Source organism: Leptinotarsa decemlineata, unplaced genomic scaffold (assembly GCF_025532065.1).
Source record: "Leptinotarsa decemlineata unplaced genomic scaffold, Ldec_3_MD MMD2_tig00000505_RagTag_RagTag, whole genome shotgun sequence".
In the NCBI taxonomy this organism is placed as follows: Eukaryota; Metazoa; Arthropoda; class Insecta; order Coleoptera; family Chrysomelidae; genus Leptinotarsa; species Leptinotarsa decemlineata.
This window is the reverse complement of record NW_027412549.1, coordinates 16,160,927-16,183,256: the sequence shown is the minus strand read 5'-3', so window position 1 is coordinate 16,183,256 and position 22,330 is coordinate 16,160,927. Positions and strand designations below refer to the sequence as shown.

The window sequence follows — 22,330 nt, the reverse complement described above, 5'->3', positions numbered from 1 at the left end:
AGAGTTGAAGGAAATAATAGAAGGCGCATAGAAAAATATGTTCGATTGGAGGATAATTTCATAGAAGGCACGAAAATATAAAATTGTCAACAGTTAAATCATTTGAAATTGATTGTTTTGTTTTTTAATTGAAAATGTGATTTTGAAAGTAGTACTTCGAAAGAATTTTGAACTACAGAACATTTTTCGCCACAAAATATCCTTGTTTTGTTTAAATAATGGCAAAATGAGAATATGAACTAACATTAACCATCCTAAAACCTCACTGATTACATGTTTCCGTTCTTCTCACAAAATTACCATTTTCTCTCTTATTGAGAAGGATTAACTTTCCTGACAACAAAATAAAAAATAAATTATTAATATGAAAACAAAAGTCGAGTTTCTCTTTAACAATTTCGTTCATGTTTTGATGTCAAAACCAAAAAAAAATCTACTTCAATTATTACGGAAGATACGGGGGTGTTTCCATGAGAAGTGAAACAAATTCGGATTTTTCAGGACTGAAATTTTTCCAGGAAAAAATTGGAATCGTAGTAAGTTGGTAGTCCTGATCACGAATCTGAAAGAATTTTGAGCCTATTTTGCCCGCTAACATGTTTTACCCTAAAAATGAAGTGTGGCGGACAGTGTATATCACTTTGGCCAACCTCATTCAGGTGGTAGGTGCATTTTGAGCATTTCCATCAGTCCAGAGAGTTTCATCGTTCTACCTCGAATATTACGAATGATACGGGGGTGTTTGCATGAGAAGTGAGGCACACTGAATAGTATATGACAGAGGAAAAATTTCACTTACATGGAACTGTCATCCTCATTGGCGGACATCGGTGTTTCGGAGTGAGAGACTGCCTCGGATTCTCATGCACACTCTCACAGACAGTGGCGATGTTTTCGACAGATCTTGCGTTTTGTCGACGAACGGGTGTTGGTCGATCGTTTAATGAAGCGGTGGACTCAAATTTATCCACCACATTACGAATAGTCCTCTCGGTAGACGATTATGGCGACCATACGAGTGAAATGCGCGAAGGACGCTCTACACTGCCTGAACAGAACACCCAATTTGACTTTTGTTTGGAGGTGATTGACAATGTTTCGTGATGAATTTCATTAGTTAGGACTTCCATTAACTGATATTATATAAAATGATTTGAAATCCCTGAGAGAACTAATGAAAAAAAAAAGAATTAAAAATGAGAAGCTGAAAATAACAATTATATTGAGCAAAAAAACCTGAAACGAAGTAATAGTGAAATGAAATAATATAAGTAAATATAAAACAATTAAACAAAAAATATAATAAAAAGTTACGAGATTTCAAGCCAAGTTACTTCACGACGTTTCGATTGTTAGTATACACAATCGGCTTCGGGTGATAACTGTACTAATTTTTCCGGGATATGACTATTTATGGGATATGACTTTTCAATTTCCCCCTGAACCTGGTTCCTTCCTGTGTATGATCTCAGCTTGGGACTACTCGATGTTATGTTGATGGGTCCAAACATGTTCTGCTATTCCTGATTTGCTGGTTCACTCTCACTGTGTGTGTTGATTGTTCTCAGCAATGCGAACATTCAATGACCTTTTAGTTTCACCGATATAGGACTTGGACCCAATTCTTCTTATCCCTTCGAATAATCCTCTGATGTAGAGAAGTGCAAGCACTGGTTGTGACGGCTTCTTTTCCTTGCGATGCTCCCGCTGTCTTTAAGCCAAAGTCTGTTCCACCATCGATTTGGAGTGTATCCATTCCGTTGAAGATTCTCGAGACCTTCCTTCGTATTACATAGACCAAAAGTACGTTCTGAAGCACAGTCATGGCCAACATAAATATGGAGTGGTTTGAAACTCTGGCCATTGAAGAAGCCTACAAGTATCCTCGTGTCTGTTTGAGATACGTTAATGACACCTTCATAGTATGGAACTATGAGAATACTGAACTAGACGCGTTCGTGAAACACATCAACAGCTCAAAACCTTCCATCACTTTCACAATGGAGAAGGAAGTCCACAACGAATTGCCATTCTTAGACGTATTGGTGAAGAGGAGTGATACTAAGTGGAAAACATCTGTATACCGGAATTTCACTCACACGGGACAGTATCTGAACCAGGAATCCAACCACCATCAATCGACTAAAAGAGGAATCATCAAGACTCTATGAGACCGTGCTTTCGGTCTCTGTAACACGAAGACACGTCTCGAGAAGGAACTAGACATCATCAAAAATGATCTTCAATGGAATGGCTAATACTCGAAAGAGGTGGTGGAACAGACTTTGGCTAAAAGACAGCAGGAGCCTCTCAAGAAAAAGAAGCCGTCACAACCAGTGCTTGCACTCTCCTACATTAGAGGATCATCGGAAAGGATAAGAAGAAGTGGGTTCAAGTACAAATATCCGTAGCAGTTCCAATAATTGCATTCACCGGATACCTTGTGAGTGCGGAAAATCCTTTATCGGGGAAACTAAGAGGCCATTCAATGTTCGCATTGCCGAGCAGAAGAAACAAACACAGCAAGGGGATCCAGCAAATCAGGAATAGCAGAGCATGTTTGGACCCATCAACATAACATCGAGTGGTCCCAAGCTGAGATCATTCACAGGGAGGAACATTGGTTTATGAGGAAATTCAAAGAAGCCGCATACATGTTGTCCAACAATGTATTCAGCCAAGCTAGCGTAGAGATACGCAACATATGGAAACCCATAATCAAGAGAAAAATGGCCAACTCCCGCCAAACGGTCATCTCCCACTAAACCAGTGAAGCGGGAAATGGAAAGCGGGGATAAGTGAAAGTACTCGAACGACCTATAAATAGTCATCTCTCAGAGGAATCAGTCCAGTCATCACCTGAAGACGATTGTGGATACCAACAATCGAAACGTCGTGAAGTAACTTGACTTGAAATCTCTTAACTTTTCATTTTATATTTTCATTTTTTGTTCATTGTTCTACTTTTACTTGTATTTTATTTCACTCATTATTTCATTTCAGGTTTTTTCGCTTAACATAATTATTTCCAGCTATTCATTTTCAATTATTTTTTTCATCAGGTCTTTCAGGTATTGGAAATCATTTTATATAATATCAGACAATGAGAGTCCGAACTAATGGAACCCAATTTTACTATTTGCATGCTAGATCTGTCCATGGTGATTTGGCAAATCGAACTGAATAAATGACAACTAATTTGACAGATGTAGCTTCAACAGGATGGCCTTTATCAATTACTAAGTTCGGAAGTCATTGTTGAAAAATCCCTTATATTATAATTACATCATGATGAATCGATTTCTGTCCTAAATTATATTTGAAATCACTGAGTGATATGAATTTTGTTTGTCTAGTGTTATGACTATGAATACAATAATTGATTCCCATGAAATTTATGTTGGAAATTCTTTATTTATTATGTGAAGATTTTAAAGGTTCACTGTGGATTCAGTGGCTGGTCCCCAAATATGAATAAGATAATCAATTTTGAGTATATGAGACTGCGACAGGGCCATAGCGAAAAGAAAAACTAGCGGGGGAGGGAATCCAAATTTTCCCAACTCCACCAACAAAATTTTCCAACTTTTGAAAAAATGAAAGCCGAGGGATCAGTTACTACTATAATATATTAATTTTCTTACTTAGATATCCAAAGATTGGCTAAATGCTTATGCCCGTTGAGGTAAGCACAAACAAAAATCAATTTTGCTAATTATAAAAATAATAATGGGAATTATTCTACTTTGGTCCAAGGTCTACTTTGGACTGGAGTTTTTTCCAACACCGAATCAATATTTTTAACACTTCGACACGTGTTTCGATCACCAAGTGATCATCTTCAAGAGAAAGATCAAACAATTCAATCTTCCTCTTGAAGATGATCACTTGGGGGGTCAAAACACGTGCCGAGGTGTTGAAAATAACGGTTTGGTGTTGGAATAGACCTCCAGTAATATTCATATTAAATTGTACTAGACAATGTAAGTCTGAACTGATGAAATTCACCGTGAAACATTGTCAACCACCTTCAAACAAACAATGATAGATATGGTGATAGAGCGTTCAGTAAAATAAGTGGTCAAATCCAAAACACCCAAAATAGTTCTTGCCTACCTGTGAAATCAATAAAAATTCAGGCCTCCCAAGTAACTTTCTATTTTTTTTTTCTGTCTAGATCCCGTTCAACAGACGAGGACTCAACAGATCCTGACGTCGTCTCTGTTATCGATGAAGGCCAGAGTCTCGAAGATGTCCAAGAAGCCCCGGAAAGTACGGACTCGGAAAATTCAGAAACAGCCAATGAAGTCGAAGTCTCCGAGAGAGCTCTCAAATTTAAAATATCCACAGAGAGCAGCATATCGGCAACGGGTAGGAAAAGCTATCCCGGATCGAGGAAAGGTAGCAGAGAAAGAGTACAACACCTGAATCATTCCGAGATCGCGAGGATGGTCCAGAAAGGAAAGCTGAGATGTGGTGGCTTGAGTTTCGATCAACACTGCCTGGTTGGCAACAAAAAACTATCATTCGACCCGCCGGAGTTTTTAGACGAGTACGCTTTGACGCTGAAGAAGAAATTCGAAGAGGGACTCGCCAATCAGGCAGGTAATGGAGAAAACTACGAGAACAGCCATGGCGGGGAATACATCCTCTCCAAAGAAACCCTCAATCTCAACAAGAAAAACTCCGAACACTCTACGAAGATTCCATCTATCGCCGAAGAGAAAAAGAGCATTCTGAAATATAGTGACAACAAAAATTTCACAAACGCAGAAAAATTGAAGATGAATAACAGCCTGCAGCTTGACGAAGACTCCGACTCGTTATCCAAGGAAGAAGGGCTGGTGTGTCCTAATAATACGCGGGAAAACAGTATTAAAAATTGTACGGGACAGTCAGTGGGTAAAACAAGTGATAGTTCAAACAGTATTCATGTGCAGAACGACGGAGTGCCGGGCGAAGCGAAATCTAACCGGTCGATTTTCTCGCGGTTCCGCCAGTTCACGGACCGATTCGGCTTGTCGACTGACAAGGTGAAAGCTAAAAATAACAATTGCGCCACGCACAAAGGTAAGAAAAAAACTGTCGGTAAGGCTTGTTGTAAAAGTCTCGAGGAAGTAGATACTAGGAGAACCAGTACTCTTCCGAAGACCAAGGGATCTAATAAGAAAAGCTGGAAATCTCTTCTAGGAAAGGACAAGGGTAGATTAGACAAGGGTTGGGCGTCCGATGCGGCAGTGGACGAGATGGATCAGAACGCAGACCTGGAAAATCAATCTCTTCCGTCTACTTCTCAGATCCAGAGCAACTGTGCGAGCCCCAACTTCGGTAATGTCAAGGATGGAGGAACGCCGCCGAGGAAAAAGGGGTCCTCTGATCAGTTCCGAGGCGATTCCCTTGGAAACGACATCGACGTGGTGGACAAATGTATCGCCAAACTGAACGAAATCAAAAGAGAGGAGGTGATGCTTTCGGCGGAAAAAGACTTGAATTTGATATGACAAGACGTTAACCCTCCTGAAAGGGAATGTTTCACCAGATATATTTTCTGTCGTTGTTGTAAATATAAATCAATTCATAGAGAAAATGTGTAGGCGAGGTCCCGTCGCACTCTGTCAATTCAACGCTTTCAACTTATGAAATGGGTTTTATCGGAAATTTTTTTGATGTTTGGGGTTCTCTCACAATAACTTTGATATTTCTCAGAAGTGAAAAATATTACTGTTGGAACAGACTGGAGGAATTCGGTCACTGACAGCTTGAAAATAAATCGGATAACGATAGTTTTGATCGAAGTTTTTTGTTCAAAATCAATATATGTTCTTTCCGAACGACATCCGAAGAAAATATTTTGAATCCATACATTTATACCTCCATATTAGTCAATATGGATTTTATAGTCAGTTGACTAGTTCGGTGATCGAATAATTTTTCTGAAGAAAAATTAGTTGGATGACGGGATCAATTTCTCTTAAAAAAACAATTGTTTTTTTGCCGACGTTTCGAATTTGATCAAATTATCCTTCGGGGCTCTGTAACAATGAATTTTCATGAACATATCTCTCACAAAACTCATACGATTATTATCATTTCAATTTTACAAAAAAAAATGATAATTCAATTAGAAATTCATTATAAAAAAATGTTTAATGTCTAAATAGGAATAAATCCCAATAACAAGACATATTAAAATTATTAACAAGCATGTTACAGTTTATATCTGCCTATATACATACAATACACATACATATATACATACATACAAACACATATACATGAATACATTACTAATTTATCAACTAGAAACACCTGAAGAGCTAACAAGTAAAAACATAGTTCAGGTGTATTACAAAAAAAACAGAATTCAGCAGTAATACAGTAGCAGTAATAAGCTCACATGGTAGAATAACTTTCAATTTGGGCTCATGTATTTTGACTAGAGTGTAAAAGTTTCTTAACGTGGTTCTTAACGTGACCAGTGGGCTCATAATAAATGTCGAGATTTTCACAGAGATGATTGTCAAGTTTGCTCATTGCAACAACTGGTGACTTGAATAATATGTTTGTTCTAGAATTTGGTAGATGAAAAGTCTGTTAATTTCTAGAATTGATTCGTGGAACATGAAAGTTGAAGTGGGAGAGTAGTTCGGGACAGTCAGTCAGATTATTCACTAGTTTATAAATGAAAATTATAGAGTAGTAGGTTCTTCGGCTTTGAAGGGATAATAGATTGAATTTATTCAGTAGTATTCTGTTGTCGGTGCCTTGTTCAGGATAAACTCCTTCTAGCTTGTAAGTAATATATTTCATGAAGCCTCTTCATGATTTTGTTTATGTGGACATTGTATATGGGTGACCATTTAAGGTAGGCATATTCCAGCCGAGATTTGACGTATGCCTTGAAAAGAGTTAAAAAACTGTCTCTGTTACGAAAGTTCTTAGTTACGATAAATGAGCCCTAGCTTCCGTTTGGCTGAGCATGTTATTGTGTCATAGTAGATGGAGAAACTCAGTTTAGGGTCGAATGTGACACCAAGATCCCTTTGATGAGTTAATATTTGAAGAGGTGTGTTATTTATGAACCAATCATGAGAAATACCATTATGTTTAAGGGTGTATTTTGAGTATTTGATATAATGAATAATTTGATAATAATAATGAACATTTTTTAAAGAATTCATCATTTCTCGTAAAATTGAAACGATAATAATCGTATCAGTTTTGTGGGAGGTATGTTTATAAAAATTCATTGTTACAGAGCCCTGAACAAGAATTTGATTGAATTCGAAACGCCGGCAAGAAAACAATCGTTTTCTTGCATTGAATAGCAAAGTTATAGGTTATAAAAAGATCTACAACTTTTTTATCTACAATTTTCTCACGTAAGCTCAATATCTATATGAAAAATTCAAATAACCAAGATTTTGGTTTTTTTATTTTTCTATTTACGAAATTTGGTTGAAACTCATCTTTTTATGTCTCAAATACCCTGTGAGTTATTTGATTTGAAATATTTAATTTTTCACCTTATTTTGACTTAATATCAAAAAAGCACCCTAATTTTCAATCGAAATTTTTCGCATCTAAATATCAGCTTTTCTCAAAAAGTCGGTGTGCTTTTTGTTCACTGAAATACCTACTTTCTGATGGTGTGAAAAAGTATTCATCACTATAGTAAATGTTCCCAGAAAATGCAAAATTTCGCAAAGAATTCGAATTCGTTTTATTTTCATTATGCACAATTTCATAAGAAAATACGATTACTTTATTTTTTTTCAGCTAAAAAGTTCATTTTTCGAATTCTAATTACATTCATCTCATAGAAAATCTCATAAAATATAAATATACATGTAAATCGTACTATTGAATTCAGATACTTAATTCTGATTACGTTATTGATTATAATATTTTTAAATACGTTAATTTTGTTATTTATAAATACCCTATCATGAATTTTAATCACATATCAATTAGTTTTTGTTTCTTTGATGGTATTTCTTGATCGTTAGATTCGACAAACCTTTCTGATTCTAGTTGATCTTCAAAATCTTTAAGACCACCACCTTCTTAGTCTCCAATATTATTTCCAGTTTGCATTGGTTCTTCATCCACAATTTCATTTGAATCATTAACTTTCTCGTAGATTTTTTCTTCCATATTGGAGCAATTTTCAGAACCATGAAAATTTGAGTATAAATTGGTGCATTTTCAACCATGTTGCCACATTTCAAACTGTTACATCCAGTTTCATAGCTGGAGCAAATAGTTTTAAGTAATAGGTACTTCTGGAAATATATTTTTTTCTGTAAATTTGGGCACAATGCTACGTTGATATTGCTTCCAGCCCCAATCTGTTGCTGTCAGTTTGTTACCCAACCAAGTTTGGAGCTGATAATATGTCCTAAAACAATGTTGTTCTGCTGCTCCTTTTGTGGGTGAGAGGTTTGCAAAAATGGAAAATGATTTAATTTTTGCCAATTGATATTTATGAAATTTTAATTGATTCAATGTTATTTTTTCATTTTTATATTTATAAATAGATTTGATTATTTGTAATTCATTTTTTTAAATCTTCCTCACTTGCATCTTTCTGATAAAAAACATTAGCCAAATTTGATATATTTTTAGCGTCTAATAATGAATTTACGATACTTTTCTTGCCTTTTCCGGCAATCCCAGATGTTGTATCGCAACCGGAGAAACAATGCAGAAATGCAACAAAATTTTTGAAGGATTAATGTTCGAAACTATTAGACGTGAAAAATAGATCCTTTACATTTCCAGAACCTGGTTTGAGAAAATAAATGTCATGATTATTTGAATTCAATTGATTCAAAAGGACCAGAAGAACAATCTCATGTTTTTTGAGTAATTAAAGTGTGCATCCTAATAAATAGCTCAAAATTGTACACAATAATTGAAAAAAAAATCGAATTCAAGTTTTTTTAGATTTTTTGTATTTTCTGAGAACATTTACTATAGTAATGTATTTTTTTACACCATCAGAAAGTAGAGATTTCAACGAACAGAAAGCACACCGGCTTTTTGAAGTTAATATTTTGACGCGAGAATTTTTGATTGAAAATTAGGGTGCTTTTTTGATATTAAGTCAAAATAAGGTGAAAAAATCATAATTTCAAATCAAATAAATTACAGTGTATTTCGCTGATGAAAAAGTAAGTTCTCACCAAATTTCGTAGAAATTTTTTTTTTGAAAAAGATAATAAAAACCAAAAACTTGGTTATTTGAATTTTTCATATAAATTTTTAGTAAGAGAGAGAAAGAGAGAGATAGAATTCTCAAGTCTCTTCCTAGTTTTGAGGAGCTATAAATAATCTTTTTCAAAATCAAAACTTCAACGATGTGTTTAGAAAAAATTACCATTTCTTCACAAATTTGATATCACAAGAGTTTTGGTAGAAATTAGATAAAAAAAGGTATGTTCTACAGTCTACTGTTTTCATTTCTCGATATCCATCACAACAAATTAAAAAAAGTAGGTGGCGTTGGAAAGAGAGAAAAGAGTAGACAAATTCTAAAGTCAGAAATTTTCGGTTGAATTCAAAAAATTCCCTAGTTTTCCAACAGTGATGTTCAGGTATTCATATAGAGAATTTACTAATTGATGAGACTAAACCTACAAACAAAAATGGTGACTTGCTTACACGAATCATCAACATGACAAAACATGAACAATTCATATTATCAAATAAATTTTAGAATCGATCAAAAACTAGTTGAATCTGCTATGTTAATTATTTACCTTTGGTAGATATTGTTTCAATGAGATATTTATAAATTTTAATATATGTGATTCTAGTCTATTGTCATCAATCATTATTGATATTCTTTAAGAATTATTTTATATGTGTTTCATAGTAATAGGTCGATAGAATAATATTTTCGTACCAAATAACTTCCATCTTTTTTATTGTCCCTCATTTATGAATGTTCTTTGGTGGGATTTCAAATTTCTGATATTTAAGACGTTTACATAATAGACTGCAAGTCTATGCAAAATTTTTGGGGAGTCTTATGTCGCTCTTGAGAATATGTGATTTTCATAGTCGTGGAAAATAGAATCAGTTTCAGTCTTACGCCGCCAGTAGTATGTGGCAAACGTGAAAATCTTGGAAAAGTTAAAACACTAACTAAAGTGGGGGCTGACTTGCCGATAGATCCTGTACAATTCTTGTGAATTTAGAAATAAATTACAACTAGCTAAACGATGTACAAAAAAATGAGACGGAAAAATAGGATGAATATTCTTTTTTGCAAAAGTGACCTCTAAATTCGAAGATGATCAATTCCTATATGGCTTTCGTAATATCAGTTTTTCATGAGTTGAAAACAACTCATTTATTTTGTCATTATGTATGAATTCATGTGTTTATTGGACGGTGAGGTTAAGATCAACCCCTCACCCTGAAATGGCGGTTCAAGGCATGTTTGACCCTACATTCACCACCCCATTAACGAAATAGTTTGTACTTTATGACCACATAATCGTTTTTGATGTACAGGGTGTATCCACAATAGGTGGGTTGACGATAGTTGCTTCCTATTAGATATACAAAAAATGTTTCGGGAAAAAGTTCTATAGAGATCAATGAAAGTTATATTTCGGAAATCATACAAGGTGTTCAGTAAATGTGTGACAGACCAATTTTTAATAGAATACTCTGGATATTTTTACTCGATTGGATTTCTTGGGCAAAGTATTCCTCAAAAAATACAGATGTTTTACTTACATAGTCTGATTATATGTAAGTAATAGAACGTAAAATGAGCATTTCTATCTTTTATCTTGATTTTTATTGTTTTACTGCTTATATACAAATGATATTTTAACTATATCAGAAAATGGGTTCAACACCAAATATCTACTACTTGATTAAAAAGAATGATGAAATTTTTCAACCAAATATCCCCCTAGAATAGTTTTTTCATTTCATATTCATGAGTTTGAAAAAACGGCACTTTTTCTATACAGGGGCAAACCAAAATCGGGATCACTTTTTTATCAATGCTTTCAAATGAAACACCCTGTACATAGGGTCATCCTAGAATAGTTCACACTATGAGCTTTCAGAATTTGAAGGGATTGACTGGGTTATTTCTATCGGCAATGTATTTGATTCTTGAGGGAAATACGAGAAAGACAATAAACGGTGCTGTACAAAACAAGTAACAAACTGAAATCAAACTATTCAAAAACCCACAAATTCACAATAAATATTCGAAGAATCTTCCATTTTGAGCTATGCATAAATGAAGTCTATCAACAGTTTTCCTTCGAACTTCAATTATAGTTGGTTTTGTAATAAACCAAAAACATTCTTCAATACTGTTTTTATGGCTATCACATCCACATAAATAGAAATCTAGGAGCGTGAGGTCGGGGGATCGTGCATGACAGTGAATGTGTTCATTCCTTCCATGTGTTATTCCTACGCCACCTGTTTAAAAACCTCCTCACCCGATTTTTATTGTGGAGAGTCACACTATCATGTTGGTAAGCCTTATGTCAATCGGTACATCCTCCAACAAATCCTAATAATCATTCCGGAGAAAATCTCTATAAATTTCTCTATTCAGAGGCATATGAAAGAAATATTTTCCTAGGACCTGATTCCCAATTATGCTCCCCCAAACATTTATCGATCATCTGCTTTGCTAATCGACTTATCTTATCCAATGGGGGTTCTCTGATTAGAGCAGTACATTTTATGTCTATTCACGTTTGTTTGAAGGTGGTTGACAATTTTTCGTGGTGTATTTCATCAGTTCGGACTTCCATTTTCTAATATAATATAAATTGATTTGAAAATCCTGAAAAAAATAAAAAGATTAACCAAAAACAACAATTTTATTAAAAATAAAACTGAAATTGCACGGAAATAAAATAAAAGCTAAAACGGAAAAATAAAAAATTCAAATATTAATAAAAGCTGAAAATTAAAAAATAATAACAAAAATGAAAAATTTAAATTGAAATTGAAAAATTCCAAACCAAGTTACGTCACGACGTTTCGATTGTTAGTATCCACAATCGTCTTCGGGTGATAACTGGACTTATTCCTCCGAGATCTGACTATTTATAGGTCATTCGGGTGCTTTCACCTATCCCCTTTTTCCTCTTTCCGCTTTATTGGTTTTAGCGGGAGATGACTGTTTGGCGGGAGTTGGTAGTTTTTAGCTTGATAAGAGGTTTCCATATGTTACGTATCTCTACGCTAGCTTCACTAAATGCATTGTTGGACAACATATACGCGGCTTCCTTGAATTTTCTCCTAAACCAGTGTTCCTCTTTGTAGATGATTTCAGCCTGAGCCCATTTAATATTATGTTGATGAGTTCAAACATGCTCTGCAATTCCGGATTTGCTGGTTTCTCCTCGCTGTGTGTGTTTCTTATGCTCAGCAATGCCAACTCTAAATGGCCTCTTAGTTTCACCGATGTATGATTCTCCGCACTCGAAGGGTATCCGGTAAATACAATTCTTGGAATCGCAGTCCGCGTTTGGTGGCCTGGTTTTCGTGAGGTTGCTACGGATAGTGTTCCCAGATCTGAAGCAGGTCCTGATGTTATACCTGGACCCAATCGTTCTTATGCTTTTCGATAATCCACAAAAACCAAGCCACCAAACGCGGACTGCGATTCCAAGAATTGCATTTACCGGATACCCTGCGAGTGCGGAGAGTCATACATCGGTGAAACTAAGAGGCCATTGGAAGTTCGCATTGCTGAGCACAAGAAACACACACATCGAGGAGAAACCAGCAAATCCGGAATGGCAGAGCATGTTTGAACTCATCAACATAATATCAAATGGGCTCAAGCTGAAATAATCCACAAAGAGGAACACTGGTTTAGGAGAAAATTCAAGGAAGCCGCGTATATGTTGGCCAACAACGCATGTAGTCAAGCTTGCGTAGAGATACGTAACATATGGAAACCTCTAATCAAGCGAAAAACGACCACCTCCCGCCAAACGGTCATCTTTCGCTAAAACCAATGAAGCGGAAAGAGGGGATAGGTGAAAGCACCCGAATGACCTATAAATACTCAGATCTCAATCGAAACGTTGTGACGTAACTTGGTTTGGAATCTTTTAATTTTTATTTTTATTTTCCATTCTTGTTAATAATCTTTTTTAATTCCTAACTTTTATTAATATTTAAATTTTTTATTTTTCTAGTTGTAGCTTCCGTGCAATTTCAGTTTTTTGTTTTAATAAAATTGTTATTTTCGGTTAATCTTTTCATTTTTTTCAGGTATTTCAAATCAATTTATATTATATTAGACAATGGAAATCCGAACTGATGAAATATGTCTATTTACATGAGTTTCAAATGTGGAGTCTTCGGAAAACAAAACATACTTCAAAATATTCAGTTCTTTGCTAATTGAATTCAATACATTTTCGCAATACCAAACTCTGGTATCATAATCCGTTCTATAGAGTTCTTGATGTAAGTAATTCAATTCGGTATGGATGAAGTTTATTTGTGAGCAACATTCTGCTCACGTGAGTATGACTTACATCTAACTCTCTTGCAATTTCCCTCGTACTCACATGGGGATTTTCGACTGTTAAAAGCATAACTACTAATTAATTTTCTTCATCTATTTCATTTTCATTTTCAATTTCATTTACCACCTGCCTTTTCTTATGCCTGACCTTGCGTGTTTCCTCAAATCTTCCTTCAACCCTCTAAAAATTATCCAGTCGCATAGACCTTGAGTTGGGATATCGAACAGTATATATTCTACTAGTTAATAAACAATTTCTATTCACCCAAAATATAGATCATATTCATTATTTTAAGAAATTTCATTTCGAGAAGAAAAATATTAGATTTCAAAAATAATAATTCACCTGCTCAATAACTAAATGTTAAGTCTGTTGACAGCTCCTATAACATTCAAATTTTCCAAGGGTCATTTGATATAACTGAAATGATCTACATTCTGAGTAGATGTTAAATAAACCCAGCTTCTTAACGAAGCCGATTAGTTTGTACGGTGAGTGTTCTTTCACGTCAGATGGTGAGAGTACGGCTCTGCCGAACTCTAAAGATCTGTTTTGGTCCCCAGCGGGGCAGGCAAAAAGTATATGCTCTGGTAATGTGGTAGTCGGATAGTCAAGTTGCAAGATTTCCACCTTGATACCCATGACAACCTTCCCATATAAGGGTTTTTGCACGTCAGCTACACCTGACGATGCCTTAGATTCAGCCGTGCAGGGCTTTTTTGCCTCTAATTTAGGTGAATCATCACTGAACGCAAACGATTCCTAACCTGCTCATGGGGCAGGTAGATGTTAGCCAATAGATTGATATGCAATACGACATCCTGATACAATGAATATACGATCCAGATTTTTCGAAAGAGATGTTTCATGGAACTGAGATAATGTCAAGCCCAAGGAGTAAACAAGACAAGAAGACAATACAAGTTATCGATGATTGTGTAAACAAGAATCGCACCTGATACATTTCTGCAGGAGCAATAATGTCCCCAGCGCCCTTAGATTTCTATTATTTTGTTTAAGAATTGGCCTACTTCGAGAAGTTTTTTTCTTTATTATAAAATAAAAACAATAATTGAAGTCCGAAGAGAAATTTTAGATAGATTTAATTTTCGACTTTTCCATACTTTCCTCAAGAATTAGATACATGTCCGGTGGAAATAAAGTAGTCAATCCTTACATTTTCTAAGAGCTCAAAGTGTGGAATATTTTGGGATAGTGCTAGGTACAATGTGTTTCGTTTGAAAAAACTGAAAAAATGTTTCCGAAATTTGTTTACTCCTCTATATAAATAGCACTGTTCGGTAAAATCATGAAGACGAAAGGAAAATACACTGTCCCCAAGGATATTTGGTTAAAAAATTCCCTCATTCTATTTGATTTGTGACATACATTTCACTACAATATCTGGAGTATGCTATTCAAAAAAATATTAATTTGGTATGTCACACATTTATTGGACACCTAGTATATCAATGAAACGATTTTTCATTGATACCACTCTGTACGAAACTAATTTCACGAACACCGCACAGGAATTAACCACCTTTGCACATATACGTAACTTTTCTAAGGTGTCATGAGACTGAAAATCTCTTTCCACTTCAAGTCTATTGTTCGTGCCATCTTCCTTTACATCAGGTTGGAAACTTTTCCCTTACCCTTTCAACTGAGGTTCGTCAGGTGGACGAATGATTTATAACTGAGGGTGTTTTTGGTGGCGACATAAAGGTCAATGACCTTTATGTCGCCGCCCCCTGACTGGGGTTTTGATGAACAAACTGTTCATTTCAACAGACGTCGTGAGGCTTTCACTCAACCGAGCAACGAGGTCTTCTGAATCGAATGGAGTCGTCTATAGCATTATCTACAGCTTCCCTGACTAATGGGTTATCATGAGTTTCCGCTGATTCGAAAACTCTCTGATTCCTCGACTGAATGAACTGCCGTATAGTTAACAGGTTCAAATCTCTGCATATGGCTTCATTCCGCACGAACCATGGAGCATTCACCAGCATCCTGAGAAGTTTGTTTTGCAACCTCTCCAGAATGGAGAGATTTGACGGAGCGGTTTGTCCCCAGGTGCCTGAAGTATACATGATGACAGGCTTGAACATCGTGTTGTATAGTAAAACCTTATTTTCAAGGTTGAGCTTTGAGCCTTTGTTAACCAGAGGAGAGAGTTTGGCTATCCCCATCTGAAATTTGCTCTCGATGTAGTCAATGTGATTTGCCCAGGTGAGTTGGCGATCTACCAAAAGACCTAGGTATTTGACTTGCGTTTGCCATTCGATCTCCCTGCCTGAGGCCGTGACCCTTGTGTCTGGAGAAACGTTATGTCTCCCCAAATCTATCGCCTGAGTTTTTTCTGGGTTCACCCGGATCTTCCAGTCAAGGTACCAGCGTTCAAGGTCGTCCAATCCGCGTTGCATGTAAACCCATCAAAGAGGCGAGGAGAGCCGTGTTATCGGCGTGAAGGGAAACCTTCACGTGATCGAACCTCGGAAGGTCGGTAGTGGAGGCAGTACAGCTCTCTGAGGCACTCCAACTTGGATTTCCCAGCTCGGACCTGAAATATTCTGCCTTTCAGAAAGGACCAGGCTGATCGAAATCGAGCATTTTGTGTAGCAGGCCTTCGTGCCAAACTCGGTCGAAGGCTTTCGAAATATCCAGAAGGAGATGGACTGTCTTCCTGTTGTTCAGCTCTGAGATGGAACTTTTGACCAGTCTCAGGGCCTGCAGCTCGGTGAAGTGACTTCAAGACTATGAAAATCATACATTTTCATGACGTATAAAATGAACCCCTGAAATTTCAACATGGTCTTTGTGTCAATAATGTCATTTTCAAGATGTATAATGCCCTATGGTGCTAATAACATTGAATAGAGGTTTTTTAAATCAATTTGGATGAGATTATCGGAAAAATTACCTAATTATTCATAGGATATGTGGACCATTGGCTATGAATGCTGGCGTTCATATTGTTTATTTGAGGGATGACGAAATTGTTCTCCTTTCAATATTGTAGTATGAAAATCTCGTACACGTTGAATTGGGTTGTGTTATAAATTGCGGACCATTTGAACTTGTAATTCCTTATCTTCTGCAAAAAGTCTATATTCTTCCTATCTGCTAGGTATGTAAGCGAGAACTAGATAAATTAATTTACAAGTAGTATGGAATACATACGACAATGTGGAATAATGAATAAAATTATGAATAAATGTCTATAAACAAATGAGAAAAACGTATTTCATTCATAAATTTTTTCGAGGACAAAACACTGCAGGAAAATCTTTAAGGTACTCCCAGAGCGGTGCCTGTGCGAAAATAGCGATTCATATTGGACTTGAACCGCTGGAGATTAAATCCATTTCAAAAACTTCTCAGGAAAATTATTCCACATGAACGCAGTTCTCCAGATGGAAGAGTTCTTAAACAGTGAAGTTTGAGGTAGTGGAATCAAATGTGTCAAGTCACTTGAACACTTCCCGTGGAAGTATCTTAATCCGGTCAATCTAGACATTGGAAGGTAAATTTAAAACAAGCTGCAAATGCGTGTAATTGTTCAAAACATAATTAAAAATAAGATTTTAAAATTCTGAATGATTGCGATGCCTGGAAAAAAATTTATTCGAGATCAAAGGTCAAAAATCTCGAAAAAAATTGGTTTTTCGCGATTTCCAGGAAAACGGTGAGTTTCATCATGAAATAACCTCAAATAAAAATTGTAGACTATAAAATTCTCTACAAAAAATGTATCGATACATTGTTTTTGAGATACGACGAGTCAAAAAGTTGTAAAAGTTGTAATCGTCATTATATGCACACGTTTCCACGCCATCTATGAGGTAGTTAACTTAGCGCGTTTTTTTAACGTGGTTTCCCCAGTAGGCCTATTCCACATGTCTGTTGTGATTCTGTCAAATTGAAAACTTGCATAATAAAATATATTAGGAAGGGTTGGAAATTATAAAAGCGATTGAAATTTAAAAAATGTAAAAATTTATTCATCTGAGTCATAACCTTCAAATACTTCTTCTTGTCGTTCTCCTCCTTGGGCTTCTTCTTCTTCTCAATCTTCTTCTTCTTCTTCTTGATGTTCATCCTGGGTGTAGGTAAACTGCGTCAAGAGTGATGTATCGCATGTTTCCTCGTTGGTATCAAATTAACCCTCCACTATTGGTGATTCAGCATTAGAACATGACTGGCCTTGGCAATGTGTACATGCCAGAGAACACAACAGTCCAACTTTTTTACAACCACATTTAGCGCTGCATCCCTTTTTACAGTTGCAAAAAATTGTGTTCAGCAGTTTTTCCGGCGCAGATGGGAGTAAAGTCTGAATAGGTTTTAATGCATTGTCGACCAACTTCCAACCCCAGTCTTTTGGGTCTAGCTGATAACAAAGCCACACTTGAACTTGGTAATATACCCGGAAAAGATATTGATGAGCAGCAACTGAGGTTGCAGGAAGACAAGCTAATTGCACCTGTTTCTTATTTTCAATGTTTTTTGCGAAACATGCATATCGATACTTATCTAGGCAGGTGCTTCTTTTCGGAGCTTTGTACATAGAAAGAAGAAACTGAATCCCGTTGGTGATAATTTCTTGTTGAGTCGAATAACTTTTTTCGAAAACTTCAGCAGATTGAACTAAATCTTGTTTTTCAAACATTTTAACATGCACACAATTGAACAGGGAGACAGATGTTGGCTCAAGGTTACACTAGCGTACAAATTAAGGAACTGAATTTCATTCTACCTGATATCATTATATTTATACTTATGTATACCAATAGAAAAATATTTTTACTCAAATTACAACTACAGTGGTGTATATACGTGGCATACTTATGCATATAATGACGAATACAACTTTTACAACCTTTTTGACTCGTCGTATCTCAGAAACGGTGGCTCTAAGAAAAAAAAAATATTGATACATTTTTGTAGAGAATCTTGAATCTTATGATCTACAATTTTTATCTGAGGTTATTTCATGATAACATGAAAATCGCGAGAAACCAATTTTTTTCGAGATTTTTAACCTTTAACCTCGAATAAATTTTTTTCCAGGCATCGCAATCATTCGGAATTTCAAAATCTCATTTTTAACTATGTTTTGAACAATTACACGCATTTGCAGCTTGTTGTAAATTTATGTACCTTCACTCTTATTTTTTAGTCTAATTTGACCGGACTATCTATAAAAGAGAGACAAATCTCCAACCTTTCTTTGACGTTCCAGGCTATCAAGCTTACACGTGATGTTCGGGTCTCCAATCAGGCGAATGGCTGTTTTCTGGATGGAATCCAGCAATTTCAGGGTATGTTTAAGGGCAGAGCTCCATATATGAGAACAATATATTAATTCATTTTCATCGAAAACAATCTTTTGTGGTATTCATTGTGTTCCTGAATATTAGTATATTGTACAAGTGAGAAAAACGACATATGTCATTTTCTCACGCATTGTACACTGTACTTTTTCTACGGTTGCGTTGTTTTCAAGTATTGAAAATTAAAATACATATAAACACTAATACTTGTATGTCATTAACTCATTTTCATATTTTATTTAAAATAGTAATTAACAGTTATATTTGAACAATTTTGTAAAGTAATTCCTGGTAGGTCGTTTTGTTTCAGCATGTTTTCGGTAATTGAAATATTAGCTGCGGTCGAAGTTGAAATTGATGGAGAAACGTACTGAGCTTCCACAGCATTGTTGTGTTCAGGTTCTAATGGCGCTGGAGGCAGAATGAATTGTACTATACTTTTGGAAATTTTCATTTTGTTAGCTATGGAGTTGTCGATATAAGATTCAGCAACATTGCTGAATTTCCAACCCCCATGGCGTTTTAAAGTCAGAAGATCTGCCCCTGCATTAACTAAAATAGTCGCATACTAGATACCTTCGGAAACAGTGGCCAATATATAATTCAGGGTTCGGTAATTGTAAAAATTTTGCTATTTCTTTCGCCATGGTGACAAATTTATTTATCCCAACAGGCTGTTTCGTACATTTGCTATTTTTGTAAATTAAAAAAACGTGTTTCATTTGTACATGATCGAAGCTTCACATATTTTTTGTAAATTTGGTAGAATTCTCCTGTGACTGTGAAATTTCTAGGAACCTTGGTTTTAGCATTTTATTTAGTAATTTTATTAAAAGGGCCGAAGTAGGATTTTCCATCTCATGCACGGCATGCCCCTGTAATGCCAATAGCTAAAGCAGCGTGAAATCAAAACCAAACATTCATTTTTCGATAACATCGGTGTCTACCAGTGAGGATGACAGTGTTCCATGTAAGAGCAATTTGTTACCATTCATTTAAAGTAGAACTTATGTGAATGATATCTGATTTTATTTCATAACGAATGTTTGGAATACAAACTGAGTAGAGCAAAGTATCTTCTGTATAATTCAGTGTTCGAAGGAAAGTATTTGTTTCGAAAGATTTTTTTCTTTCGTGTAATTCAGTGATTATTTGAAAGTAGCTGTTTCAGGAGGACTTTCTTCCAGTTTGTGTCTGAAAATTGCTACTTTGCATGATCTACACATCCATGTATAGAGTTACTCATTTTAAAACTGATTATTTCCTTCTTTTTTTTGTAAGATTTCCACATTTTTTTGTATCAACATGGAGTAGTAGAGAGCCAAAAACTTTCTTTCCAAAAAATGTTCAATTCATACCTTTATCAGCAAATACTTTTCATCAGGTGCATCTTTTAAAAATTGTTGAATTTCTTCAGAAGTTAAAGTTTTTTGACAGTTTTGGAGCATATTTTTCAGATTTGCGTTTTAAAAATGCACGTAGTTTTACGTATTTTGATATAAAGGGTCCTGCAACAGTGGCGCGGTGTTCCATATCTCTATTTAGGAAACAGATAGGAATCTGAATTTCTATAATATTATTTTATTACTCTAGCTCGACAAAATAAAAATATTGGCGGTCACACAGGGTGTTCCATTTTTTCTGAGCGGATCCCAACTGTGTTTTTTCGGTTTCTACATAGAAAATAAAAGACACTTTATGTATATCTTCACTTCAAAAATATTGACGGTTTTCGAAATATCTAGCATGACAGGTTTTTTTTTCCAATATTCGTCACTCAGAATATTTGAAATTATAAAGGTGTGCAGAGTCCGATTGATTTTTTTTTGTCAAATATTCTACATTGGTAACTCTCTCAAACGATATATATATGACATCTACCTATGATATACAGGGTATGAAAAACCACTTGCCACATATTGTGAATAAAAATTTGCAGAATCTTCCTTATTTTAAATAGAACACCCTGTATATTATTGATCCATAAGGAGCGCCAGCGAAACCTCTACAAATTTTATCCAGTATTCCCTATGGCTAGGTTCAATAGTTTTTCTTAAAAAAGCATTTTTTTCGAAAAATGGTCGTTCTTCCTATTTCTACGTCATAAACTCGATGAAAGACTTTATTCAAAGCGAAATCCATTTGACGACTGATAAGAATGTACGAAAGATATCTTGTTTCAATTTTGTACATTATAGCCTGTCCTATAGTTTTTCTTATTTTTTTTTCTTTTTACTAAAAATGATAACTCTTTATTGTATCGACATAATATCAATGATTTTTTTACTGTGAAATCCATATGTGACGGCGTGATCGAGATATATGTAATGTTTATAACACATTTATTCTCTAAACACCGTGCAATTTCTTCATTTGATGCCTTTCCTTAAAATATCGCCCCATGCCTAAAATTACCTGTTGCTAGATAAACAAGTTTTGAATTACACCGCAAAATGTACGTTTTTGAATAATTACAATAATTTCAATAATCTCGAAATTTGTGCCATATTTTTTCGGTCTAAAACAACCTTCAGCGAATAAAATAAAATCAAAAGATTTGTTGAAACTGGATGTATCAATTATTCTAAACATGAGCGCATCAAGCCAGCTACTAATGAAGTTCTTCTCGCTGTTGAAGAAGATGCTAGTAGGAGTCAACGACAAATTGATGAAATAGTGGATATAAGTGAGAGATCAGTGCAACGAGTTTTGAAGAAACATCGCTTTCATCCATCTCATATGCCGATTTTGAGAAAAGAGTGAGATTTTGCAATTGATCCATTTCATGGTCGGATGAATCGACATTCCATAAAAATGGATTTGTGAATCGACATAATTACCATTATTATTCGACAGAAAATCCCCACTTATTGAGACAGGTGGACTATCAATATAGGTGGTCGATAAATGTCTGGGGAGGCATCGTTGGAGAATATGTATTTGGTCCATACTTTTTTCAGGGACATATTAATGGAACAATGTATGTGCGCCTGCTCACTGATCGGCAGAAGTGAGAGATCATCTGAATGAAGTATTTTCCAATAAATGTATAGGACGTAATGAGCCTGTACGGTGGCCCGCTAGATCACCAGATTTAACAAAACTGGATTTTTTCTCATGGGGATACATAAAAATATGGTTTACGTCGAGCCACCAAGCCACCAGCTTCTTCCGAAAATATGCGACTTAAAATAACGAATGCTTTTGGCAGCATTACACCAGCGGTCTTGCGCAGGATAGAACAGTCTTTCAAACATAGACTTCAGCTCTGCATTCAAGAAAATGAGGAACATGTCGAACATATTTTATAAAAGTTTCATTATCAACCTTCATTAAACTCTTCCTTTTTTAGTTTTGTAGTTTGTCAGTTGACAAATTTAAATATCTAAAACTTGAGCCATGAATTCATGAATATACACCATAACATGAAAAAAAAAAATTTGTAATATTCAC

At 35.4% G+C, this 22,330-nt stretch overlaps 1 protein-coding gene across 3 annotated transcripts in view; it reads left to right on the top strand.

The window, feature by feature from the left end:
• The window catches only part of Pde9 (Phosphodiesterase 9), a 470,530-nt gene extending 453,749 nt beyond the window's left edge, over positions 1-16,781 (top strand). For 2 of the 3 annotated variants that reach the window (XM_074174076.1, XM_074174075.1), the window contains one exon: positions 4,178-16,781. In XM_074174076.1, coding sequence (XP_074030177.1) covers positions 4,178-5,501 — 1,324 coding nt within the window. In that variant the 3' untranslated portion in view covers positions 5,502-16,781. The remainder of the gene's footprint in view (positions 1-4,177) is intronic. The other variant, XM_074174077.1, reaches the window with a different exon arrangement.
• The last annotated feature ends 5,549 nt before the right edge of the window (positions 16,782-22,330 follow it).